The sequence below is a fragment of the Salvelinus namaycush genome, chromosome 26, assembly GCF_016432855.1.
Source record: "Salvelinus namaycush isolate Seneca chromosome 26, SaNama_1.0, whole genome shotgun sequence".
NCBI lineage: Eukaryota > Metazoa > Chordata > Actinopteri > Salmoniformes > Salmonidae > Salvelinus > Salvelinus namaycush.
This window is the reverse complement of record NC_052332.1, coordinates 38,259,725-38,286,942: the sequence shown is the minus strand read 5'-3', so window position 1 is coordinate 38,286,942 and position 27,218 is coordinate 38,259,725. Positions and strand designations below refer to the sequence as shown.

The window sequence follows — 27,218 nt, the reverse complement described above, 5'->3', positions numbered from 1 at the left end:
TGCAGACTATTCTAGTAGGGTGAGGCCGGGTGCTGAAGACTGTTCCTAGTAGGGTGAGGCAGGGTGCTGCAGACTATTCTAGTAGGGTGAGGCCGGGTGCTGAAGACTATTCTAGTAGGGTGAGGCCGGGTGCTGCAGACTATTCTAGTAGGGTGAGGCCGGGTGCTGAAGACTATTCTAGTAGAGTGAGGCCGGGTGCTGAAGACTATTCTAGTGCCTTCGCCAATTCGTTGATATATATGTTGAAGAGGGTGGGGCTTAAGCTGCAGTCCTCTCTTTTGCATGAATATGCCAGATATTATGGAGGAACCGTGAGCTCACGCGGGAAAAGCATGCTCACGTGAAAGAGGTAACGCCCACTTACACATACAGAAACCTTGAAGAAAAAATAAATAAAAAATCAGGATAAACTCTATCTACCATCTTGGGTAGAATATTGAAAAACCGAGGTTGGGTAAATGGACATGCTCTTTCAAATATTCTCCACTAGGGGGCGCATTAGCACTATCGAAGAGCCTGCTATGGTGAAGTAAAGTATGCCATTTGTAGCGTCACTACTAGTGAGATTGTATTACCAGTAAATAGGTGGTGGTGGAACTACTTACCAAACGATGTATATTCAGTACAATGTATCACCCTGTAATGAGACCATAACTACAAAGCTACATCACCACATTTTCATATCTTTCCCTTCATTTTAGTTTAGTAAAGTCTGTATACTTTCCTGTAGGTTGCTGATGATTCTTAGCCTGGGTATCACTACCTGTCTGTTGTGCCATCATGCCACAGGAGTTGGCATGATAACACATACATATCTGGGATCAGTCTAGTTAATTCTCACAACTCTCCCCAAAAACTATTTCTTCTAGATTCTAGAAATTGTCAATATGGAGCATTGATTTGCTACAAGGAGTCACAGTATTTTCCACTAAGACCGACAAGTGTTCTGTCCAGGAGGTACAGCTACATCACGCGGACTCACGCTAATACAAAAACAATTATTAGATTCTGGCTCAGACAATGCTTACTTATATAACCCCCCAAAACATATGTATCCATGTAAATAAGATTTTATTAGAATTACATACAGTATCTGATTCAGTACAACATTTTAGAACTCTGTCACACTTTTTGTTACAAAAAATACATTCAAAAGATAAGAGATCGAACCACCCTTTAAAACACAAACATATTTTTATCATAGATGTCAGGCTTTTTATCCTAGTTTTCAGGTTTTCAAGTAATTCAGACAAACGAAAATAAAAGAGGCAAACAAAAACAGCATATGTCGTCTTCAGGAGATTTTTCCCCCACAAAGCAGGAGATTTTTCCCCCCCTCCACAAAGCAGGAGATTTTTCCCCCCCTCCACAAAGCAGGAGATTTTTCCCCCCTCCACAAAGCAGGATCAAATAATTGGGTCTATTAACTTCCCAGAATACTCAAACAACCTCCATTTTTAATCTCCCTTAAAGCCTCAGAACCTGTAAGTACTATGGTTCCATCACGAATGGCACCCTATTCCCTTTAAAAAAGTACACTACTTTTGAACAGATCCCTATAGACCCTAGTCAAAAGTAGGGCACTATGTAGGGAATAGGGTGCCATTCAAGACAAAGCCTCAGTGAGTATTAACATTACTCCATGTTCAACTTCAACATTCTTGGTAAACCAAAAAAATACATGAGCGATATCCGAGTGCTTACCAGAGTTACAGGGATAGTTCACCCAAATTACAAAATGACGCATTGGTTTCCTTACCCTGTAAGCAATCTATGGATGACAGCAATCCATGCTTTGGTTAAGTTTCCCTGGTATTGTTTCCATATGCTAACGTTTTAGCATTTGTGTCAGAAATCCCATTCATGGGACCGATATTAGCATTTTTCATGCATCCTGTCCTAACCATCCAAAATGATCTAAAATTGATTGTGAATCTAAACAGTCACTTAAATATGATTTGAACAGGATGCATAGAAAACAATATCGGTCCCATGACTTGAATGGGATTTGTGCCACAAATGCTAAAATGTTAGCACGTGGAAACAGTGCCAGGGAAACTAAACCAAAGCATGGATTGCTATCATACCTTGTCCATAGACTGCTTCCAGGGTAAGAAAACCAATATGTCACTTTGTAATTTAGGTGAACTCTCCCTTTAAAATGGCCGTTTGATTACGCTTCATGTAACACATGCTATCCAGAACAGAACAACCCATTGATGCCAAGCACACACACATATTCTCCCGACTGAAAGGAATAGTAGCATGTAGTTTCTCCTACTGTCTGCATGCGTCCAAAATGGCACACTACTCCCTATATAGTGCACTACTCATAATAATTAGGAATTACAATAGTTTAATTTAATAGGATCTCCATGGTGCTACTTTTGACCAGAGGCTCTATATAGGGATTAGCATGCCATTTGAGAAGTAGCCTTAGCCACTGATCTGAGGTAAGCTTAGCATTTCCCCTAACGTTTAAGCTTAGGGGTTGGGTAAGAGTTGTTAGCAGATCCTAGACCTGTAGTTAACGAGCTTAAAAGAACAGGTCGAGAGCACTGAGGGTATCAGTCTCCATCTCCGTCTGCTGATTGGCCGACCCTGAAATGAACTCTTCCAGGAAGTTCTCACCAGAGGTCGTGATTGGCTCGGCTAGACCAGGCTGTGACACTACTACACCGTGATTGGCCGTAGGCAAGATCACAGGTGTCACCACCTTTGAGGCTCCACTAATATCATTCCTCCCACACGCCAAGTCCCCGCCCCCTTCTTGCCCATTGGTGGTCAGCATCTCCAGGAAGCCCGTGCTGTCCGGCGATAGGTTGCTGGCGGTCGTCGCCGGCGACAGAAGGTCGGCAAAGAACTGGTCGTATGCGGGACTGTCATAGACAGAGGTACTAGAGCTCACGGTGTGGGAGGGACTCCGATCAGTGATGTCTGGTGTGCAGGTTACTTCCCCCCGTCCTCCCACACCCCCCTGGTAACCCAGCATCTGATTCAGCTTCTCTAGTTTCTTCTTCTTGGCTTTCAGCTTCTTCAGCAGCTTGTACCTGAGGGCATCGGTCTCACTGACCTGACCGCCTGGGCTGTGTTTCCTGGAGGAAGAGATTTTAGGGAGCTCCGTGACTCCTTGAGAGGGAGGAAGTGATGTCACAATAGGCACTGCTGAAGTAGTGTGGTTGATAAGGGGTTTTCGCGAGACGAGGGCGGCATGTTGACTTGGTATCTTCCAGGGTCCATTTTGAGGGTCAGTTCTTTGAGAGAGAAGCTGGGTGGGAGGTGAAGTCTTGGAGGGACTGTTTATGTTAAGATTTACGATCCTGCTTCTGGCCTGGAACCCTCCGTACATCTCGGCAGCCTTCACCGGCAGGGCCTCGTTGTCCACCTTACTTAGTTTGGGTTTGGGTAGAGGCGGAGGCTTCTTCAGCCTGGCGTCTGGGTTGGGGGGAGCTATGCTTGGGGTCTGCCAGCTCTGTGAAAGCTGCTGGAACCGGTTGGGTGTTGAGTGGTTGAAATGACTCTGGGTTCTTGGGGGATTGGGGATGGAGGTGGGGTGGAGGCTAAGCAGGTAGGACCAGCGAGAGTTGGGGTCCAGGGGTGGAGGAAGGCCGGGTTTGCTCTGCAAAGAGATGGAGGTAGCAGCGGGTTCGGAGTGGGGCGGGGGAGAGGGAGGAGTAGGGGCCTCTGATGTGAGGGTGCTGGGTTCCACATATGATGGTGACATCATAGATACAACTGAAGGCAGGATTATTCCACCACAGTTTCCAGGAAGTGCCATTGGTGTAGCTGTTCTTGGTGGTGTTGTTGTGACCACCTTAGCTGCTGGTGCAACTGGAGTGTTGGATGCCATCATTTTGGCTTTATTGCTGGTGCTTCTGCCCCTTCTGAGCTTGGGAGGACTAGGAGGAGTGGGCTTTTCAGAGTCGGGCTCAGAAGGACCGTCACTGCTGTCAAGGAGAAACCCACTGGCCGTATCAGGGGACGATGGCCTTTTGATGATGACAACATCTGTTTCAGGGGGCGTTTCATGGGCAGGTGCGGGGTTCTCGGCCTCAGGTGTAGGAGCAGGTAGAAGAGGACTGAGGTCTCCATTTTGCCTGGGAGCCAGGGAGACATTGTTGTCGTCCAACGGCCTCCCATCAGAGTCAACTCTGACCTCTACGAGCGTCAGGGTGACAATGTCATCGTGGGAGAGGCCCTCGAAGGTGTCGAGCAGTGTGGTGCTACTGATAGACGAGTTACCAGCGTTACCGGTGGTTACCGTGGTGTCCATGATGTCGTTGTCGGTATCGTCAGACACCGCCAGTGCCTCGACAATGGCTGTGTCGTTGTGAAGGAGAGGGAGAGAGAGGTTGGGGTAACAGGACTGAGCCGGTACGCCATGAAGCACGCTGGTGGAACCGATGGCGATGGGAGAGTTAACGTTATTCCTTAATGTTGTGTCCATATCGTTATCAATATAGCCAGCAGTTATGGGGGTGTCCATGTCAGTGTCCGCATCATTAGAGACCGTCTGAGAGATGTCTTGAGATTCATCGTTGACAAAGAGTTTGGCTAAGGGAGGTTGCTGCAATTCTTTGTGTATCAGTAAAGTGCTTGTCAGGGATACAGGGGGAGAGCAAGGTGTCTGTGGGTTGTCCGGTCTGTCGGTCTTCAACTCCCAGAAGACAACGTGGATTTCTCTAGGAGGGACCACCAGCTGGGTGTGGGAGACACAGTTAGGGTGCTTCAGATCGTCAAACTCCAACCACGATCCTGTGGGGAGAGACAGCAACAGAGAAGAGTGAGGAATGGGCTCTATACACTGGTGGTGGACGGGGAGAGTTACTACAGTCACAGAGGAATGGGCTCTATACACTGGTGGTGGACAGGGAGAGTTACTACAGTCACAGAGGAATGGGTTCTATACACTGGTGGTGGACGGGGAGAGTTACTACAGTCACAGAGGAATGGGCTCTATACACTGGTGGTGGACAGGGAGAGTTACTACAGTCACAGAGGAATGGGTTCTATACACTGGTGGTGGACGGGGAGAGTTACTACAGTCACAGAGGAATGGGTTCTATACACTGGTGGTGGACAGGGAGAGTTACTACAGTCACAGAGGAATGGGTTCTATACACTGGTGGTGGACAGGGAGAGTTACTACAGTCACAGAGGAATGGGTTCTATACACTGGTGGTGGACGGGGAGAGTTACTACAGTCACAGAGGAATGGGCTCTATACACTGGTGGTGGACAGGGAGAGTTACTACAGTCACAGAGGAATGGGTTCTATACACTGGTGGTGGACGGGGAGAGTTACTACAGTCACAGAGGAATGGGTTCTATACACTGGTGGTGGACAGGGAGAGTTACTACAGTCACAGAGGAATGGGTTCTATACACTGGTGGTGGACGGGGAGAGTTACTACAGTCACAGAGGAATGGGTTCTATACACTGGTGGTGGACGGGGAGAGTTACTACAGTCACAGAGGAATGGGTTCTATACACTGGTGGTGGATAGGGAGAGTTACTACAGTCACAGAGGAATGGGTTCTATACACTGGTGGTGGACAGGGAGAGTTACTACAGTCACAGAGGAATGGGCTCTATACACTGGTGGTGGACAGGGAGAGTTACTACAGTCACAGAGAAATGGGTTCTATACACTGGTGGTGGACGGGGAGAGTTACTACAGTCACAGAGGAATGGGTTCTATACACTGGTGGTGGACGGGGAGAGTTAATACAGTCACAGAGGAATGGGTAACATGCTCACTCTGATCATTCCTCAATAGTAGGAAGGTGCTGAATCCTTGTGATAACTAAATGGATTATTGAAGGTATTTTTGGTGTGCTGTCCATCTCTTTTAAAGTTACCCCAACACAATGTAAAGAGACCTACTGATTTGCACTTTATAAATGCTAGACATGATTAGACAGAGACTGACATTACTTTTCTGTAATGAAATATAATTGTTTCTATCCATTGATAATGGAGGTATGAATAAGCTATATATAGCATTTTTAAAAGGGATACTTTGAGATTTTGGCAATTAAGCCCTTTATCTACTTCCAGAGTCAGATGAACTCATGGATACCATTTTTATGTCCTTGCATCCAGTACGAAGGAAGTTGAGAAGTAGTTTCGCGAGCCAATGCTAACTAGCGATCTACAAGCATGCTAGTAGTTACCATAGACTTCCAGTCATTGCGCTAACACTAGTTAGCAATTTCCTTCAACCTGTCCGCAGAGACATAAAAATGGTATCCATGAGTTCATCTGACTCTGGGGAAGTTGATAATCCTGACGTACACATTTAAAAAGAACAACTGAACTTGTTGACCAGTAAACAACAACAAAAACTTTACTAACGAAATGACAGTCAACTGCCCCTGAAGGGACAAATAAAGTTATACTGAACTAAATTACAAAGTCACACTGACCGTCAGGTCTTCGTATCCAGGTGACAAAGTGCTTGAGTTGCTGGTCATACTGTATGACTGTGGTGACGGAGTATTCATGCTGCTGGAAGGTGAAGGAGTACACACAGAGGTCGTTGTCAGGAAGACCTTCTACAAAGTGCAGCACAAACACAGGAGACACCCTGGTGGAAGAGACACAATAGATATCAGCCTCAGGAAACAAAGGTAGAGAAAGCAAGACATTATCTACAACATGGTGTCTGGATAAATCCTCTACTCATTTCCTGTCCTCCATCTGCACCAACAACAATCTGCAACATGGTGTCTGGATAAATCCTCTACTCATTTCCTGTCCTCCATCTGCACCGACAACAATCTGCAACATGGTGTCTGGATAAATCCTCTACTCATTTCCTGTCCTCCATCTGCACCGACAACAATCTGCAACATGGTGTCTGGATAAATCCTCTACTCATTTCCTGTCCTCCATCTGCACCGACAACAATCTGCAACATGGTGTCTGGATAAATCCTCTACTCATTTCCTGTCCTCCATCTGCACCGACAACAATCTGCAACATGGTGTCTGGATAAATCCTCTACTCATTTCCTGTCCTCCATCTGCACCGACAACAATCTGCAACATGGTGTCTGGATAAATCCTCTACTCATTTCCTGTCCTCCATCTGCACCGACAACAATCTGCAACATGGTGTCTGGATAAATCCTCTACTCATTTCCTGTCCTCCATCTGCACCGACAACAATCTGCAACATGGTGTCTGGATAAATCCTCTACTCATTTCCTGTCCTCCATCTGCACCAACAACAATCTGCAACATGGTGTCTGGATAAATCCTCTACTCATTTCCTGTCCTCCATCTGCACCGACAACAATCTGCAACATGGTGTCTGGATAAATCCTCTACTCATTTCCTGTCCTCCATCTGCACCGACAACAATCTGCAACATGGTGTCTGGATAAATCCTCTACTCATTTCCTGTCCTCCATCTGCACCGACAACAATCTGCAACATGGTGTCTGGATAAATCCTCTACTCATTTCCTGTCCTCCATCTGCACCGACAACAATCTGCAACATGGTGTCTGGATAAATCCTCTACTCATTTCCTGTCCTCCATCTGCACCGACAACAATCTGCAACATGGTGTCTGGATAAATCCTCTACTCATTTCCTGTCCTCCATCTGCACCAACAACAATCTGCAACATGGTGTCTGGATAAATCCTCTACTCATTTCCTGTCCTCCATCTGCACCAACAACAATCTGCAACATGGTGTCTGGATAAATCCTCTACTCATTTCCTGTCCTCCATCTGCACCGACAACAATCTGCAACATGGTGTCTGGATAAATCCTCTACTCATTTCCTGTCCTCCATCTGCACCGACAACAATCTGCAACATGGTGTCTGGATAAATCCTCTACTCATTTCCTGTCCTCCATCTGCACCGACTGGTAACAGAACAACAATCTGCAACAGAAAACATGAAAAAGAAAAACCAAAACAATCGAGCGTTTTTGCAGTTGCTTCACAAATCACCTAGCAACCGCACCAGGCGCCATGTCGGAAGACCAGCAAGTCTGGTGGAAGTCCGCCAAACGTCCACATGGCTGGCTGAGTTTTGCTATCACCGTAAACGTTGGGAAGATTGCCCATTATTTCGTTTTTTCTAAGGACCCAGAAAACGGAGGCAGTGGGAGAACCTATTCAAGTAAGTAAATATATTTTGAAAATGACAGCTGCAGGCTAACTCAAATGAGCTAATGTAATGTTCGCTAGCTGATTTTACATACTGTATAGCTAACCAAGTAAATTAAATATCACCAGCAAGCGATCTTCATATTAGCTAGTTAGCTACCTATCTTGATATATTTATTTTTGTAACTCAAAATACATTCGTAGCTAGCTAGCTAACAGCCACGGAAAAGGGTGAAAGGAATAGCTAGCAGTTCCAGCTGTCAGAGAAGGGAAAGTAGGCTACTCTGGATAGGGCAGGTACCTTTGTGGGAGGACACTATGAAGAGATTCTCCAGAACCAGTCCCTAGTGAGGAAAAACGATGAGACACAGCAACATAATATTTAGTGCTGTCTAATTTGAGTAGAATTCAGCCTGTTTCTACGTGATGTTTTCTGTCCTCAGATACAGAGAGAGCTGTGAAACCCTGTCTGCAGATGAAGAGGTCCTAAACAATGCCCCCAATAGAATAAGGGTACATCCTTGTATACCATGGATCATATGTGTACTTATGTTGGCATATTGAGTAAAGAAAAATACATTTTAAAAAGTCATTCAATTTATCAAAATTAAGTGTGCTAATTGCTGGGCTGGAATAGAAGTCCTCTCAACCAGTAGATCAGGGATCAGCGGAGCCCCTTCTGGTATTTAGATGTTTTTGTTCACCTAAAGTTATGCTTTAGTAATAATAGCCTACTTGTTACTAACACGTCTAACTTTTACATATGAGTTAGTTTACGTGAACACTTTGAAATTATATGAAATAGTGTTGATTCTTTGAAGTGAAGTGTTTAAACTTGTTTTAATTGTTAACTTAAAAACTATTATTCAAGATGAACTAGTGTCAATGTTGATTCATCACAGCTCACGATCCTGCAAAAGGGAATCTGTCTAATTTGTGTGTTATATTCTCAAATTAACATGACCTTTTGTTCAGTTGTAAGCTTTACAATTAGTACTATTTGTCACTTTTTTCAGGATATCAGCCATGTGAACCCATTTTGCAGCTGATAATGGCAACGCCAATGCAGCTATAGGCCTACAGCAGTGGTTCCCAGCCATTGTTGTTGCAGCCTGATGACTAGTTGACAAGTTGAATCAGGTGTGCTTGTCCGGGGCTACAATAAAACGGTGTACTATTGGGGGTTCTCGAGGACCGGAGTGGGAACCACTGGCCTACAGTGTGATGGCATTAGCCTTATGGCAGGCTTTCCCAAACTCGGTCCTCGGTACGCACATTTAGTTTTTTTTTGCCCTAGCACTACACAGCTGATTTAAATAATCAAGTAATCATCAACATTTGAATCAGCGGTGTAGTGTTACGACAAAAAAACTAAAATGTGCACCGCTTGGGGTCCCGAGGACCGAATTTGGGAAAAGCTGCCCTGTAGGCATTTGCACCCCTTGACATTGTCCTTCTGAAGCATTATTGATTAACATTATTTACATATTGTTGAGCTTTATGTTCTCAAGAAAAAAATTATACCAGTCAACAATGTACAGTACATTTGGAAAGTATTCAGACCCCTTGACTTTTTCCACATTTTACGTTACAGTGTTCTTCAAAATTTGATCAACTGAAATATCACATTTACATAAGTATTCAGAACTTTTTACTCAGTACTTTGTTGAAGCACTTTTGGCAGCGATTATATCCTTGAGTCGTCGTGGGTATGACGCTACAAGCTTGGCACACCTGTATTTGGGGAGTTTCTCCCATTCTTCTCTGCATTCTTCTCTACTCTCAAGCTCTGTCAGGTTGGATGGGGAGTGTCGCTGCACAGTTATTTTCAGGTCTCTACAGAGATGTTCGATTGGGTTCAAGTCCAGGCTCTGGCTTGAATACTCAAGGACATTCAGAGACTTGTCCCGAAGCCACTCCTGTGTTGTCTTGGCTGTGTGCTTAGGGTCATTGTCCTGTTGGAAGTTGAACCTTGGCCCCAGTCTGAGGTCCTGAGCGCTCTGGGGCAGGTTTTCATCAAGGATCTCTGTACTTTGGGCCTCCCGGGTGGCGCAATGGTCTAAGGCTAGCTATGCCACCAGAGATTCTGGGTTCGAGCCCAGGCTCTGTCGCAGCCGGCCGCGACCATTGTGTCAAGAAGCAGTGCAGCTTGGTTGGGTTGTGTTTCGGAGGACGCATGGCTCTCGACCGTCGCCTCTCGAGTCCGTACGGTAGTTGCAGGGATGAGACAAGACAGTAACTACTACCAATTGGATACCATGAAATTGGGGAGAAAAAAGGGGTAAAAAAAATACTGTACTGTACTTTGCTCCGTTCATCTTTCCCTCGATCCTGCCTAGTCTCCCAGTCCCTGGCCGCTGAGAAACATTACAACAGCATGATGCTGCAACGAACATGCTTCACCGTGGGGACGGTGCCAGGTTTCATCCAGACTTCACGCTTGGCATTCAGGCCAAAGAGTTCAATTTTGGTTTTATCAGACCAGCGAATCTTGTTTCTTATGGTCTGAGGTGCCTTTTGGCAAACTCCAAGCAGGCTGTCATGTGCCTTTTACTGAGGAGTGGCTTCCATCTGGGCACTCTACCATAAAGGCCTGATTGGTGGAGTGCTGCAGAGATGGTTGTCCTTCTGGAAGGTTCTCCCATCTCCATAGAGGAACTCTGGAGCTCTGTCAGAGTGACCATCGGGTTTTTTGGTCACCTCCCTGACCAAGGCCCTTCTCCCAATTGTTCAGTTTGGCCAGGCGGGCAGCTCTAGGAAGAGTCTTGGTGTTTCCAAACTTCTTCCATTTAAGAATGGAGGCCACTGTGTTCTTGGGGACCTTCAATGCCTATTGGTACCCTTCTCCAGATCTGTGCCTCGACACAATCCTGTCCCGGCGCGCTACGGACAATTCCTTCGAACTCTCGGCTTAGTTTTTGCTCTGACATCCACTGTTAACTGTGGGACCTTATATAGACAGGTGTGTGCCTTTTCAAATAATGTCCAATCAATTGAATTTACCACAGGTGGACTCCATCAAGTTGTAGAAACATCTCAAGGATGATCAATGGAAACAGGATGCACCTGAGCTCAATTTGTAGTCTCATAGCAAAAGGGTATGACTACCTATGTAAATAAGGTGTTAATTTTAGTTTTTTTTATAAATGTGCAAACATTTCTAAAAACCTGTTTTTGCTTTGTCATTATGGGGTATTGTGTGTAGATTGATGAGGAAAACATCTCATTTAAGCCATTTTAGAATAAGGCTGTAACATGACAAAATGTGGAAAAAGTCAAGAAGTATGAATCCTTTCCAAATGCACTGTAGAGGTTAAGACTACACCAGATGTTGTACATGCCTTGTGCTGACATGACATTGTTTAGTGCAAAATCCAACCCTTGTAATCTTGGCGGTGAAATGTCTGGTAGAAGGAGATGGGATCCTTATCTTAGAACATACAAACTACGACCACCAAGTTCAATGACAGATACTTGTGCCTCTCAGACCTTCTGGGAGACTTGGAGGTGCCACTGTGATAATGAAGATGCCTAAGACTACCACAACAATTACATTGTCTATGCTAAATGTGTTTAAACTGTAAAAAGAAAGACAATAGTTGGGCTATAAGAAATACATTTTATTCAATGGGGTGAAGCAGAGATGACACACAATATACTTTTAATATCACCTATACAACTATATATTAAAATACAGTAATTTAACAATATCATAAACATTTGAATTTCACATGTTGTTTCAAATTACATTGTATATATTAATATGGTTTATTTTGTCATGACAAGGTGCTCTCTACTCAAATGGCACAACATAATCATTCAGATTGACCAAAGTAGAGCATTTTTGACAATCAATGTGTCAAACTGAAGGATGTCTCCTTTCATATCTGGAAAAGGACAAAGAAGTATAAAATGCTGCAGCATTGCACATCTTCACGGGGGAAACTGAGGCTGCTGCAGCATTGCTCATCTTCACAGGGGGGAAACTGATGCTGCTGCAGCATTGCTCATCTTCACAGGGGGGAAACTGAGGCTGCTGCAGCATTGCACATCTTCACAGGGGGGAAACTGATGCTGCTGCAGCATTGCTCATCTTCACAGGGGGAAACTGAGGCTGCTGCAGCATTGCTCATCTTCACAGGGGGAAACTGATGCTGCTGCAACATTGCACATCTTCACAGGGGGAAACTGATGCTGCTGCAACATTGCTCATCTTCACAGGAGGGGAAACTGAGGCTGCTGCAGCATTGCTCATCTTCACAGGGGGAAACTGAGGCTGCTGCAGCATTGCACATCTTCACAGGGGGAAACTGAGGCTGCTGCAGCATTGCACATCTTCACAGGGGGAAACTGAGGCTGCTGCAGCATTGCTCATCTTCACAGGAGGGGAAACTGGCTACTGCAGCATTGCTCATCTTCACAGGGGGAAACTGAGGCTGCTGCAGCATTGCTCATCTTCACAGGAGGGGAAACTGAGGCTGCTGCAGCATTGCTCATCTTCACAGGGGGGGAAACTGAGGCTGCTGCAGCATTGCACATCTTCACAGGGGGACTCCAGACGACGTCGGTGTCTTGACAGAGGTCAGCTGGTGAACCTACAGTACATAAACAAATGAGAAGCACACCTGCTGTTAGAATATCACTTATTTAAGTCACCAACACCATCAAGGCTCAATTGTTTGGTTGTGTTTAAGTGTCATAAATATTCAATATATTGTTGGGCTGGAACATTAGTCAACACAACAGGTTGTCATATCCCAGTGAGGCATTTGTCCTATGCTGTAATGTCCATACATTTTACCTCTACTTATGAATCAAGTTCTCTCCAAGTGATCACTGGGTCATTGGACAATAATGTCCTCCTCCAGGCTATAAGGGCCTTATATTGTACAATTTGTGTCTTCTCTTTTCATGGTCATCGCTAGAAGGGATCTGACTTCTGTCAAATTAACGTAATTTGACTTTTCGTAGCAAATTAGGAGAATTTACGCTGCAGGCTAGGATAATTATTAGGGTAAGGTAAGGAAAAGGTTTAGCTAAAATGCAAAAAAAATAAAATACTTTACATTAATTTCCCAATAGCTGGATCCCTTCTAGCCATGACCCCTTTTCATAGGCCTAGATTATATGGTTACATTCTAGACAAGGTCGTTTTCATTCATCTGTTGTCAGTGTCAGCAGAGTAGGCCTAGACTACCATTGTATTAAAAAAAAGATTCTGCTAATGTCTCCAGTCATTTTAGAAGTCCATGAAATGTTTGTCAAAGGCAACATTTCTCCCCATGCAAAAGGACAGAAAGGTCTCTAGAATAGCCTATAGGCCTATGCCACTACCCACTTATTAATAGACTAAATTATGACCATCCAATCTACTCATCACATTAGGAATACTAGACTTACATTAGTCTGCGATGATAAATGCATGCGATCCTTTGTTATAAAAAGGTGCATTTTTTATGGTGCAAAAATTGCTTCCCTAAAACGTTAAACTCACGCAACACATGCTAATAGCTAGACTACAAGCTATCTTGCTAGCTAATTTTGTCTAACAGTGTTGTTGTTAACACCTGGTTAGCATAATGGCTAAACTAAACTCGAAATCAGAATTGATCAGACTTGACTTACCAGTGATGAAATGATCGTAGCAGACCCTGTACTGACAGTTGTCTGGGTTCAGGTCTTGACAGGCAAAAAGGTTTCTTCACTTTTCTGACAGTTCTTGAGTATTATCTCCGTGGCGTCACCAATAGTGTTTCATGATTGCGGGGAATCCATAAACATATTTTTTCTGCCATGTTAGAGCAGCCAAATACTGATGAATCAAATAGTTTTAGTCACTGTTATCATGTTCTTTCCGGTAGCCAGTCAGCTGTTGTCGGAAAAATTAATGCGGTGGTCTTCCAACATGGCCACCAGGTGGAATCATAGTCAACTGCACGGCTCCATCTCAATAGTCTACAATATCAACTGCACGGCTCCATCTCAATAGTCTACAATATCAACTACACGGCTCCATCTCAATAGTCTACAATATCAACTGCACGGCTCCATCTCAATAGTCTACAATATCAACTGCACGGCTCCATCTCAATAGTCTACAATATCAACTACACGGGTCCATCTCAATAGTCTACAATATCAACTACACGGGTCCATCTCAATAGTCTACAATATCAACTACACGGGTCCATCTCAATAGTCTACAATATCAACTACACGGGTCCATCTCAATCGTCTACAATATCAACTACACGGGTCCATCTCAATAGTCTACAATATCAACTACACGGGTCCATCTCAATCGTCTACAATATCAACTACATGGCTCCATCTCAATAGTCTACAATATCAACTGCATGGCCCCATCTCAATCGTCTACAATATCAACTACACGGGTCCATCTCAATAGTCTACAATATCAACTACACGGGTCCATCTCAATAGTCTACAATATCAACTACACGGGTCCATCTCAATCGTCTACAATATCAACTACACGGGTCCATCTCAATAGTCTACAATATCAACTACACGGGTCCATCTCAATCGTCTACAATATCAACTGCATGGCTCCATCTCAATAGTCTACAATATCAACTGCATGGCCCCATCTCAATCGTCTACAATATCAACTACACGGGTCCATCTCAATAGTCTACAATATCAACTACACGGGTCCATCTCAATCGTCTACAATATCAACTACATGGCTCCATCTCAATCGTCTACAATATCAACTGCATGGCCCCATCTCAATCGTCTACAATATCAACTACACGGCCCCATCTCAATAGTCTACAGTGGCTTCCACTACTCATCTCCTTTCCTCCATCTGCACTGAATGAATGGGTAAAGAGACAAGGGCCTGGAATTCTCCGGAGCGGAATCCACTTAAGATCAGGGTTGGGGTCAATTCCTCCACTGAATAGGAAGTTGCCCATTGTTTTCTATGAGGACTTCTCAATTCGTGAACAGAATTTCAATTTCATTCACTTCCTGAATTTAAAAAAAACTGAATTGACCCCAACCCTGGTTGAGATCCACCCCAGGTATGAAAGGTTAGAGGTTGCGCCCTCACCTCTCCAGCACCAACATCCTGGTCTGCTTCCTCTTATTACACTTGCTGCAACGTGATTGGTGGGCTGCGTTGAGAGGGTGCCAATCGGAAAGCACCTTGGTGAAAGTGGTGAGGGTCTTCTTACATCTGAAAGAAAAACACATTTGATAGTAAATAAAAGACACACAGACCTTTTGGTCCAGTTGAGTGAGTCAGTTTTCCCCTTTATTTGTTTTATGAAAATTATTTTCTGAAATGTCCTTGTACACTCCCTTTCTGTCAACATTATGTCATAGTTACCATTCAAAAGCCCAATTAAAATACAGACAGACACAGCTTCCCATATGGTCTAGCGGTTAGGATTCCTGGTTTTCACCCAGGTGGCCCGGGTTCAACTCCCGGTATGGGAACGAGTCTTTCTGCTTATAGTTTTCATCTCAAATTATTATAAGCAAATCTAAACCGATTACATTTTAATTCACACAGGAATATAGGAGATGAACGTTTCAACAAATAATATCTACACGTTTCATCATCTGGTAAACTTGTACTGAGCCAAGCTCTTCAAAAGAAACCAACCAAAAACGACAGGAAATATTAAATGAGATTTACATTTGAGTCATTTAGCAGACGCTCTGATCCAGAACAACTTACAGGAGTAATTAGTGTTGAAGTGCCTTGCTCAACGGAAACAGACCATTTTGACCTAGTCGGCTCTGGGTTTCAAACCAGCAAATTTTCAGTTACTGGCCCAACGCTCTTAACCTCTAGGCTACCAGCCCCTCCAGTAAATAACGGATTAGTTTCAACAGACTAAATCGCTACCCTTTTCACCGTCTGTATTGTAGCTACTGGGCCAAGTTCCTTGAAGAGTCTTAATTAGACCAATAGGTTCACAGTATTGTTGGCTCTTTGCACTGCTAAAATGTAAAATGTTGCCCAATACCTGCTTCACTGTCTATTTTGGTAAACTTGTACTGGTCTAAGATTCTCAATGAGCCATAATATGACTAATCCCCAAACTAGATGAAGGAATTAGATGAGTAAACGTTGGTTAACATTCAAAGCTCATTTTCCTATTCTTTCCTCTTTAGGGACATCCTCAGGGCAGAAGACTGGACGTTCCTCCAGCACAATCACCATGTTGATTATATTCATTTCACTTCTCTCATTCCCTCTTTAATTCCCATTTCCATGCCTATCCCAGCAGCACGTTGTGCTGTTACAAGCCAGGTCTACTGAAGGTAGGTGAGAGAGCGAGCGAGGACAAGACACTTATAAATCTGCTCTCTCACCTGACTGACCATCAGGTTAATAGGACCGATTCTACAGTAGTGACCATTAGGTTAATATGACCGATTCTACAGTACTGACCATTAGGTTAATAGGACCGATTCTACAGTACTGACCATTAGGTTAATAGGACCGATTCTACAGTACTGACCATTAGGTTAATATGACTGATTCTACAGTAATGATCATTAGGTTAATATGACCGATTCTACAGTACTGACCATTAGGTTAATATGACCGATTCTACAGTACTGACCATTAGGTTAATATGACTGATTCTACAGTACGGACCAATAGGTTAATATAACCGATTCTACAGTACTGACCATTAGGTTAATATGACCGATTCTACAGTACTGACCATTAGGTTAATATGACCGATTCTACAGTACTGACCATTAGGTTAATATGACCGATTCTACAGTACTGACCAATAGGTTAATAGGACTGATTCTACAGTAATGACCATTAGGTTAATATGACCGATTCTACAGTACTGACCAATAGGTTAATAGGACTGATTCTACAGTACTGACCATTAGGTTAATATGACCGATTCTACAGTACTGACCATTAGGTTAATAGGACCGATTCTACAGTACTGACCATTAGGTTAATATGACCGATTCTACAGTACTGACCAATAGGTTAATATGACCGATTCTACAGTACTGACCAATAGGTTAATATGACCGATTCTACAGTACTGACCATTAGGTTAATATGACCGATTCTACAGTATTGACCATTAGGTTAATAGGACTGATTCTACAGTATTGACCATTAGGTTAATAGGACTGATTCTACAGTATTGACCATTAGGTTAATAGGACTGATTCTACAGTATTGACCATTAGGTTAATAGGACTGATTCTACAGTACTGACCATTAGGTTAATAGGACTGATTCTACAGTATTGACCATTAGGTTAATAGGACTGATTCTACAGTACTGACCATTAGGTTAATATGACTGATTCTACAGTACTGACCATTAGGTTAATATGACTGATTCTACAGTACTGACCATTAGGTTAATATGACTGATTCTACAGTACTGACCATTAGGTTAATAGGACTGATTCTACAGTACTGACCATTAGGTTAATAGGACTGATTCTACAGTGTTGACCATTAGGTTAATAGGACTGATTCTACAGTATTGACCATTAGGTTAATATGACCGATTCTACAGTATTGACCATTAGGTTAATATGACCGATTCTACAGTATTGACCATTAGGTTAATATGACCGATTCTACAGTACTGACCATTAGGTTAATATGACTGATTCTACAGTACTGACCATCAGGTTAATATGAATGATTCTACAGTATTGACCATTAGGTTAATAGGACTGATTCTACAGTATTGACCATTAGGTTAATAGGACTGATTCTACAGTATTGACCATTAGGTTAATATGACTGATTCTACAGTACTGACCATTAGGTTAATAGGACTGATTCTACAGTATTGACCATTAGGTTAATAGGACTGATTCTACAGTACTGACCATTAGGTTAATAGGACTGATTCTACAGTATTGACCATTAGGTCAATATAACAGAGTCTACAGTACTGACCATTAGGTTAATAGAACTGATTCTACAGTATTGACCATTAGGTTAATAGAACTGATTCTACAGTACTGACCATCAGGTTAATATAACAGAGTCTACAGTATTGACCATTAGGTTAATAGAACTGATTCTACAGTACTGACCATCAGGTTAATATAACAGAGTCTACAGTACTGCAGTGGGACTACGAGGCTTCTTATGAAAACTTAAGAATGTTGTTAACAGTTGTCAAACACAGATCTTCTAGGATAATGACTAATAATGATATTGATCACTAAATCACACAGAGAGAGAGAGCTGAAGACTCACCATTGAAAGTGCTTCTTAGTCCAAGACTAGGTTATATATTTATGTCTAGAAAACTGTCCCTAAAAGTTCAAGATGGCTCTTACTTGGTGTTGGTGGCATGTTGACAAGTTGTTGAGATACACTCAAACTGCCACTCATATGCTTGCTGGAAGAGAGGTTCTGCCCAGGAGTCAGCCCTGAGGAGGAGGGGCAGGGCGAACACCGGTGTCTCATGCTGACCTGCAGGAGAGGAGACAGCAGGGGTCAGGGTAAGGTCAGGGATTAAAAAAAAACGAAAAAATAATATTCCCAGCCAGGTTCTTGTTTTTTTCAAATATTTTTTATTTGTTTTACCCCTTTTTCGTGGTATCCAATTGGTAGTTACAGTCTTGTCTCATCGCTGCAATTCCCGTACGGACTCGGGAGAGACGTAAAGTTGAGATCTGTGCGTCCTCCGAAACAGAACCCAACCAACCCGCACTGCTTCTTGACACAATGCCCACTTAAGCTGGAAGCCAGCCACACCAATGTGTCGGAGGAAACACCGTACACCTGGCGACTGTGACAGCATGCACTGTGCCCGGCCAGCCACAGGAGTCCCTAGTGCGCGATGGGACAAGGACACCCCTGCCAGCCAAACCCTCCCCTAACCCGGACGACGCTGGGCCAATTGTGCGCCATCCCATGGGTCTCCCGGGCGCGGCCGGCTGCGACAGGGCCTGGACTCGAACCCAGAATCTCTAGTGGCACAGCTAACAGTGCCTTAGACCACCGCGCCACTCAGGAGGCCCCCAGACAGGTTCTTACCCAGTTTACATTTCAGTAGGGGCTCCAGCAGTTTAAAGATGGACATCCTGATGGCCTGCATCTCAGTTTGGACCCTCTGTAACACCGCAGAGGGCACTCTGACTACACTGTCTGGAGAGAAATGAGGGAGACAAACACAAACAGGTGTAAACATGTATTAAGGATTAGGTAATAGATTAATACACAAGAAGCCCTGCTGAAGGCAGATTGCTGACGAAACGTTGCTCATGTCCGCACCGCCGTGAAAATTTAACTAGCATTTTTTTATCCCCCCAAAAATCAGTCAGTTTAACTAGATGTTTTTTTCTGCATTGGATGCCTCTCAATCCACCGCTGATGTTGCACTTCCGTATCTGTGAGGAAAGGTGACAGAGCTAGAGAGGTGACCGTCACACCACGAAACAATCACGTTTAAAAAGTCGGTCTTCTCACAAAATGAGACTAACGAAGATGATGGTATTTATCCGTTTTGATCTACGAATTCAAGGGTTTCTTTATTTTGTACTATTTTCTACATTGTAGAATAGTGAAGACTTATATATAAGACGTATATGAAATAACACATATGGAATCATGTAGTAACCAAAAAAAGTGTTAAACAAATCAAAACATTTCATATTTAAGATTCTTCAAAGTAGCCACCCTTTACCTTGATGACAGCTCTTTGCACACTCCTGGCATTCTCTCAACCAGCTTCATGAGGTAGTCACCTGGAATGCATTTCAATTAACAGGTGTGCCTTGTTAAAAGTGGATTTGTGGAATTTCTTTCCTTCTTAATGTGTTTGAGCCAATCAGTTTTGTTGTGATAAGGTGGAGGGGGGTATACAGAAGATAGCCCTATTTGGTAAAAGACCAAGTCCATATTATGTCAAGAACAGCTCAAATAAGCAAAGAGAAACGACAGTCCATCACTAGTTTGAGACATGAATGTCATTCAATGTGGAAAATGTCAAGAACTTTCTTCAACTGTAGTCGCAAAAACCATCAAGCGCTATGATGAAACTAGCTCTCATGAGGACCGCCACAGGAAAGGAAGACCCAGTATTACCTCTGCTGCAGAGGATAAGTTCATTAGAGTTACCAGCCTCAGAAATTGCAGCCCAAATAAATGCTTCACATTGTTCATCTCAACATCAACTGTTCAGAGGAGCGGAAGGCCTTCATGGTCGAATTGCTGCAAAGAAACTATTACTAAAGGACATTAAAAAGAAGAAGAGATGTGCTTGGGCCAAGAAACACGAGCAATGGACATTAGACCGGTGGAAATCTGTTCGAGATCTTTGGTTCTAACCGCTTTGTCTTTGTGAGACGCAGAGTGGGTGAACGGATGATCTCTGCATGTGTGGTTCCCACCGTGAAGCATGGAGGAGGTGGTGTGATGGTGCTTTGCTGGTGACACTGTCTGATTTATTTAGAATTCAAGGCACACTTAACCAGCATGGCTCCCACAGCATTCTGCAGCGATACACCATCCCGTCTGGTTTGTGCTTAGTGGGCCTATAATTTGTTTTTCAACAGGACAATGACCCAAAACACATCTCCAGGCTGTGTAAGGGCTATTTGACCATGAAGGAGAGTGGTGGAGTGCTGCATCAGATAACCTGGCCTCCACAATCACCCGACCTCAACCCAATTGAGATGGTTAATGACGAGTTGGACCACAGAGTGAAGGAAAAGCAGCCAACAAGTGCATATGTGGGAACTCCTTCAAGACTGTTGGAAAAGCATTCCAGGTGAAGCTGGTTGAGAGAATGCCAAGAGTGAGCAAAGATGTGATCAAGGCAAAGGGTGGCTACGTTGAAGAATCTCAAATATATTTTAATTTGTTTAACACTTTTTTGGTTTCTACATGATTCCATGTGTTATTTCATCATTTTGATGGTTAATACATGACAAAAAAGTGACAAATATTTCCTGTTCTTTTTTTTATCTCTCTCAAATACAGCACAGACACTTCAGAACAAAGTTACTTTAGATTTTTTGGGGGACTATCTGTTTATCCATGTAGTGAATATTTTATGCAATTAATTTGTATGGGCTAATAGCAGAAAGGCCAACAAAAAAAATTATTTAAAAAAATGACGCTGCAAGGAGTCTTACAATTCTAAATCAAATAGCTAAATTATCCTTGGTATGACCTTCTTAAAACAATTCCATATAGCTTAGTACAACCCCACCGCCACCGGGCTTAGACAGGGCTAAGTCTATAGAGGGTTAATTCAATCAATACATGTATTGTATTAAAGGGATAGTGTGTGCGGATACATTCTTCCCCATTCAAAATAGATATTCAGCTCTTAGCTGCCAATGTTGTACATAAACCTTAAATAAACCTTACTAAATAGATATGTCCACCCACCTGCGCCAGTGTGTTGGTAGGCTGTAATGAGCCCACAGGCCTGGTTGTACCTCTCACACAGATCCCAGACAGGTTGACCTCCAGCGGGCCTCTTGGTGGGTCGTCTGTCCCTCAGGGTGTGAAGGTGGACCAGCGCTACCAGCAAGGTGTCCAGCCAACACAGACTATTCTCATTCCTCCAGAATAGGTGAGGCCCGGGAACCGGAACCAACTCCTCAGTCGAGATCACTTCCGGGTCAAAGTTGGGCACCACTTCCTGCGTGTATTTAATAATAGGAGTCTTTCTCGGCCGGCCCATTTTCTTTTTTGGCTGTGATGCCACAACTTCCACTTCCTCCGTGACGCTTCCTTCCCCTTCTGTTTCCATGGTTGCGCCGGTCATCTCATCCTCGCTACTGATTAGTTGCCGGGCGTTCTGAGCTCTTCTTCTAGCTTTGATAGGACCATCATCATCATCATCATGAACTTCAACAGGCACTCTGCTCTGACTGAGGTCCACACTACAGGGCCTACACATCACCTCTGGGGGGCGCTCTTCCTCCTCTTTCTTCTCTTCCTCGTCAAAGACAGGCAAATCCTCCTCTCCGTACTCATTATCCACCAAGGCAGGTGTAGCCACCTCCTCCTCATCTTTCTCTAAAGCAGGAACATCCTCCACCAAGGCAGGTAGAGCCTTCTCAACCTCTTCTAAGGCAGGGACATCCTCCAAAGCCACAAGTATAGCCACTTCATCTTCCTTTTCCAAGGAGATTAAACACTCCTCATCTTTCTTTAAGACAGAGAGACCCTCCTTCATGCCAGGTGAAGCCTCCTCTAAGATGGTCAGAGCCTCCTGCAACACCAGGACAGCTTCCATGTCAGGTGTCTCCACAACCTTCTCTGGCGCAGACACAACCTTCACAGTCCTTTGTAAGGGAGGATGAACCTTCTGATGTGATGGTGTAACTTCCCCTGGGGCAGTCAGAACCTCGAAGAGAGAGACCGTGTCCTCTAAGGTAGGGACAACCTCCACTAAGGCAGCCTTGGCCAAGGGTTTCTCTGGGGCAGACGTTGAGGCAGAAACGGCCACATGTAAAGGACGTGAAATTTTCTCTGGGACAGAAATGGCTACTTGCGGGGCAGATAAAGTATTGTCTAGGGCAAATACAGCCTCCTGTAAAGTAGAGAGACCCTCCTTTGGTGCACCTTCAGACTCTACAGTAGGCTCTACAACAGAAACGGCCACCTGTAAGACCGGTACCGTCTTCTTTTGGAGAGGAAAACCCTTGTCTAAAGTAGGTGTATCCTCCTCTGGGAGAAAGAGACCATCTTGTTCCTCTTCTAGGAGTTCCTGGTCCATTTCTTCTGGCATCGACCAACCAGAATCCTTGTGGTATCCGTTGGCCCCTCCCCTCTCAGTCTCAGGAAGTGTGTGTTTGAGAGTTGTATCCACCAGATCCATGTTGGTGTGTTCTGATTGGCTGATTCTCTCCTTCTTCCCATTAAAGCACTCTTCTTCCCCATTGAGTTTGTTAGTGATGCCGCTGACTGATAGAGCTCCACTCGGTGATACGGCGTCCTCGGCCACTTCTGACTCCACTGATCGTGCATGTTTGGGGGAAGGTACAGGGTTTCCGTTCTCCAACCCGCAGGGACTCTTCCTCTTGCTCCCTGTCTGAGTTTGGGGTAGAGGGGGTACGAGGCTGGCCAGGACATCCTCCAAAGGACGAGAGACCAAGGGAAACAGGCACTGTAGGGGAGAAGTTACTTTGATTTATTTGTTTATTTAAAACAGGCAAGTAAATTCTTATTTACAATGGCCTGGCAAGAGGCGAGGCTGAATGAAGAAATGATGGGTAACTGTCTGGGGAAGTTCAAACTTCACATTGGCTTCATATTGTTTCTTGTTTCTACTACTTGTTTTCACTCTTGCATTGAAGGATGGGGCCCAGGAACACACTAGAGGACAACACTCACACTATAAAGTAGCAGAGTGAAAGGATACTTTAGCACAGTTTCTGACTGCATTTGCTACTGACAATAACACAGAATTCAGCCAAAACTTGACTCTCTCATAATACTGCCACTATGTCGGACAACAGAGCAAACCCAGTTTCTCTAGGAAACTACTAAAACTGGTGTCTTGTTCAGACAGTTTAGGATTCACCCATTGATCCTGCTTTGTGAAACACCCCTGTTTTTTGTTGACGTTGTGCTGATTGTGTGCGCGTGTATACGTGCACGTCTGTGTGTCTGTGTAAGTGAGCGCATGTGTGTGTAACGTTACCCTACCTGTGGGTCAGTGCAGAGAGTGATGAACTCCTGGAAGTTGATCCTGTAGGAGCGCAGGGCCAGAGACTGTCCTTTAGCAGCACACCATGGACAGGTCTCCAACAAAGCTGAGCGTTCCTGGATCTGCAGGGACCAATCACAAAACATGTTAAAACCCCTGATAGATATCAGTAGGGGAGGGTAACCTGGTCAACGGAGAGACCACATACAGTAATTACACAGACTATTGTACAGTATCATGGAGTACAACAGAGTATGACCAGTATCGTGATACTCGTTAGTATGTTAGCCAGAAGACAAAAAACAAAGCAGATTTTACTTCTTTAGGAAGACAGCCATAATGTTGTAAACAGATATGTTGTCATCCAGAGACACATTTATTTTCCAAGCTATAGCACACTATCTTACATACAGCAGGTTTTTAAAGGACCAAAGAGTATAGCCTGCTTTGTGTTTTCATTTAATGCATCGGGGGGAAAAATCCCAATAATGGTATCGTCAAAATATAATTGAGTGACATCAGAGTATCGTACACAGTATAATTTAGAATCAGAGAGCATCTCAATGCCATATAGAACAGTGAAGTACCAGATTAGAGGACTCAGTATCATAGATTTGTTGTTTTTTGTATCTCAAGATATCATTTATTACAGTGGAGTATCAATCCAGTTGATATGAGAATCATTTTTAAGTTTTTCATTGTACCAGGCAGCATGTCAATCAATCTAAACTTCAAAAACACCCAAACAACAGATCAAAACCTTTCGCCTTTTGAAACCAAAGTTTCCATTTCTTTGTTTTGTTGAGTTTCTCTATTTTGAATTTTGATTTGGGATACAAGAGGATTCTGCCTTCCCAATCAGACAGCATCTCTCAGACCCAAAATAGCTTTGCACAAGTGACAGTAAGTGAGAGGAAGACAATACGAGTTCAACTGACTTTTTCCCAATACCCTGCTAGCAGGCCAGGGGCCCCCAAACCAGTGCCGTCGCCACTCATCACAGGCAAACCACTGCTGTTTCTTGTTGTCGTGGCCAGTACTGTCAGTGTCCTGCGTCATTCACTTTACATTACCATATCACTGTGACCACCCAGTCTCACCACCTCAGCATGGTAGGCTATGGGGGAGGGACAACAACAAAGCATTATATGTTAGGTACAGTGAGTAGTATCATGTTACCAAGAGATGTATGTATCTAAATTAGAGTCAGAGAATGAACCCATGTCAGCCAATGGAACACCGGCCTACTGACAAGACACCTGCAATTGACTACCATATTTATTCAGATGTGCACACTATTGACTACACAGCCCTATTCTAGCCAGCAGAACTGAAGATTAGTGTAGCTAAGCACTGTCTTTCAGGGGTAGAATATATGGTTACATGATTAAGTAGTTACCTAGTTCAACCAGTATCTTTGCGTTAGGGACCTCTAAAGTCCAGAATGCTCCGATTCATAGGCGTTATAATAATAATAATAAACCAATGAGCTAAGTTATTTTGGTTCTTCGAGTTTCATAGTTGTACTGTTGATCATGCTTAAATCAGGACCAATTGATTTGAAAATATATTTTACGGATGATAGTAACAGGATATACTGAAAAGGTATTTGAGCTAATATTTTTATTGGACCGATTTACTTACGCCTTTTGTGGAAGTATATACCGGCCATAACGGGAGTAAATGAAGGTAGTTTCTCGGCGAAATTCAATGGACGCATTTTGCAATTATAACGCTTGCAGAGCTAGTGAATGGGAGTTTGAATCGGAGCTTTCTGGGAGTCAGAGGGGTCTAACGCAGATGCTGGTCAATTAGTTAGTCAAAGATAACAATTGTCACGCGGACAGACAGTACATTGGCAAAGTACACGCAGCAAAACGTTGGCATTACGTTTGGATATCTAGCGAAGTTAGCTAAATTAATTGCTAAACGTTATACACCCATAATAATACATACTAATGTCCGTAACACAGTTGATATGACAATGCAGGGAATGGGATTTAATGTTGCTGTGAAAAAAATAGTAACGTTAGCTATAACGTGGTGCGGTTTTTGCTAGTTGTTAGCAATGCCATGCTAGCTAGCAGTTTGAAAAAACGCTAGACCTCAAATCTTGCTAATATTTTAACCTACCTCAGTAAAGAGCTTATTCTATCCAATTTAGAGATGAATATGATTACAATAATCCATCTGAATTTAATTCATTCATCAACTCGAGTCCCCGGTGTGTTTCCATGTGCACCGCTCTTTCGGGGTCGAAACGTTGTGTTTCCGGTTGGGTGCTTGTCATAACTTTCGACTAGATAGTGCAGCCACAAAGTCAAAATTGTCTGTATTGTAAAAATTCATGAAAAACTACAAATTTGGTCTTCATTTTTTTTATTTTTAGCCATACGGTTAAAAGTGAGGTGGAGGTTAGGTTAGAAATCAGATTTTAAGAAGAGAAATTGTAGAAAATGGGCGGGGTTTATGACTTTGTGGCTGTGGTAGCTAATGACAATCGCTTGGCGCTGGTTGTGTAGCAAGCTTTACCTTCCTTTCGAACGGGGAAAAAGACGTCGGTGTACCACCCCCCAATGGTCACGCAATGTATAACACCTTATTGGCTAGACTGGTCATAGATAATGATAGAGGCCTCTAGTGGCAAAAAGGCTATTTATCATGGGCGGCGCCACTGAGGACTTCCACCATTTAATATAGTCAACAGGGTGGGACTTCTAACTTCATTGGCTGATCCATGTCCAACTGGGACATCAGGAAGGATCAGACAATCGTGAAAAAGAAAATTGACTACTTCAGAACGGTTTGTCTCAATGGTACTGCCCATTGGCTAGACTGTAAACTCTCCTTCCAGACTGACATTAAGCATCTCCAATCCAAAATTACATCTAGAATCGACTTCCTATTTCGCAACAAAGCATCCTTCGCTCATGCTGCCAAACATACCCTCGTAAAACTGACCATCCTACCGATCCTCGACTTCGGCGATGTCATCTATAAAATAGCCTCCAACACTCTACTCAACAAATTGGATGCAGTCTATCACAGTGCCATCCGGTTTGTCACCAAAGCCCCATATACTACCCACCACTGCGACCTGTATGCTCTCGTTGGCTGGCTCTCGCTTCATACTCGTCGCCAAACCCACTGGCTCCAGGTCATCTACAAGTCTCTGCTAGGTAAAGCCCCGCCTTATCTCAGCTCACTGATCACCATAGCAGCACCCACCTGTAGCACGCGCTCCAGCAGGTATATCTCACTGGTCACCCCTTAAGCCAATTCCTCCCTTGGCCGCCTCTCCTTCCAGTTCTCTGCTGCCAATGACTGGAACGAACTGCAAAAATCACTGACGCTGGAGACTCGTATCTTCCTCTCTAGCTTTAAGCACCAGCTGTCAGAGCAGCTCACAGATCACTGCACCTGTACAT

General features: G+C 43.7%; 1 protein-coding gene, 1 long non-coding RNA gene and 1 other non-coding gene across 3 annotated transcripts; 1 reads left to right on the top strand and 2 right to left on the bottom strand.

The window, feature by feature from the left end:
• Window positions 1–1,844: 1,844 nt before the first annotated feature.
• LOC120021656 (SUMO-specific isopeptidase USPL1-like) lies at window positions 1,845–26,038 on the bottom strand. Its single transcript, XM_038965474.1, has 8 exons — window positions 25,924–26,038; window positions 23,790–24,907; window positions 21,519–23,247; window positions 19,158–19,268; window positions 18,455–18,590; window positions 15,208–15,333; window positions 6,430–6,590; window positions 1,845–4,755 (listed from the first exon to the last, which is right to left on the bottom strand). Exons 2-8 carry the CDS (start codon window positions 23,934–23,936, stop codon window positions 2,537–2,539), a joined length of 4,629 nt encoding a protein of 1,542 aa, XP_038821402.1. The 5' UTR covers window positions 23,937–24,907; window positions 25,924–26,038; the 3' UTR covers window positions 1,845–2,536.
• LOC120021658 lies at window positions 11,735–14,141 on the bottom strand. Its single transcript, XR_005472541.1, has 2 exons — window positions 13,755–14,141; window positions 11,735–12,724 (listed from the first exon to the last, which is right to left on the bottom strand). It is a non-coding gene; the product is annotated as an uncharacterized LOC120021658 (long non-coding RNA).
• On the top strand, window positions 15,525–15,596 carry trnae-uuc. The gene has a single exon. It is a non-coding gene; the product is annotated as a tRNA-Glu (tRNA).
• Window positions 26,039–27,218: the final 1,180 nt, after the last annotated feature.

Coding starts and splice junctions, on each gene's coding strand:
- LOC120021656 (XM_038965474.1), bottom strand. CDS start 23,936: ATGTTTTGTGATTGGTCCCTGCAGATCCAGGAACGCTCAGCTTTGTTG. Junction 15,334..18,454: donor CAACATGCCACCAACACCAA/GTAAGAGCCATC, acceptor TTTTTCTTTCAG/ATGTAAGAAGACCCTCACCA. Junction 4,756..6,429: donor CTGGATACGAAGACCTGACG/GTCAGTGTGACT, acceptor CTCTCCCCACAG/GATCGTGGTTGGAGTTTGAC.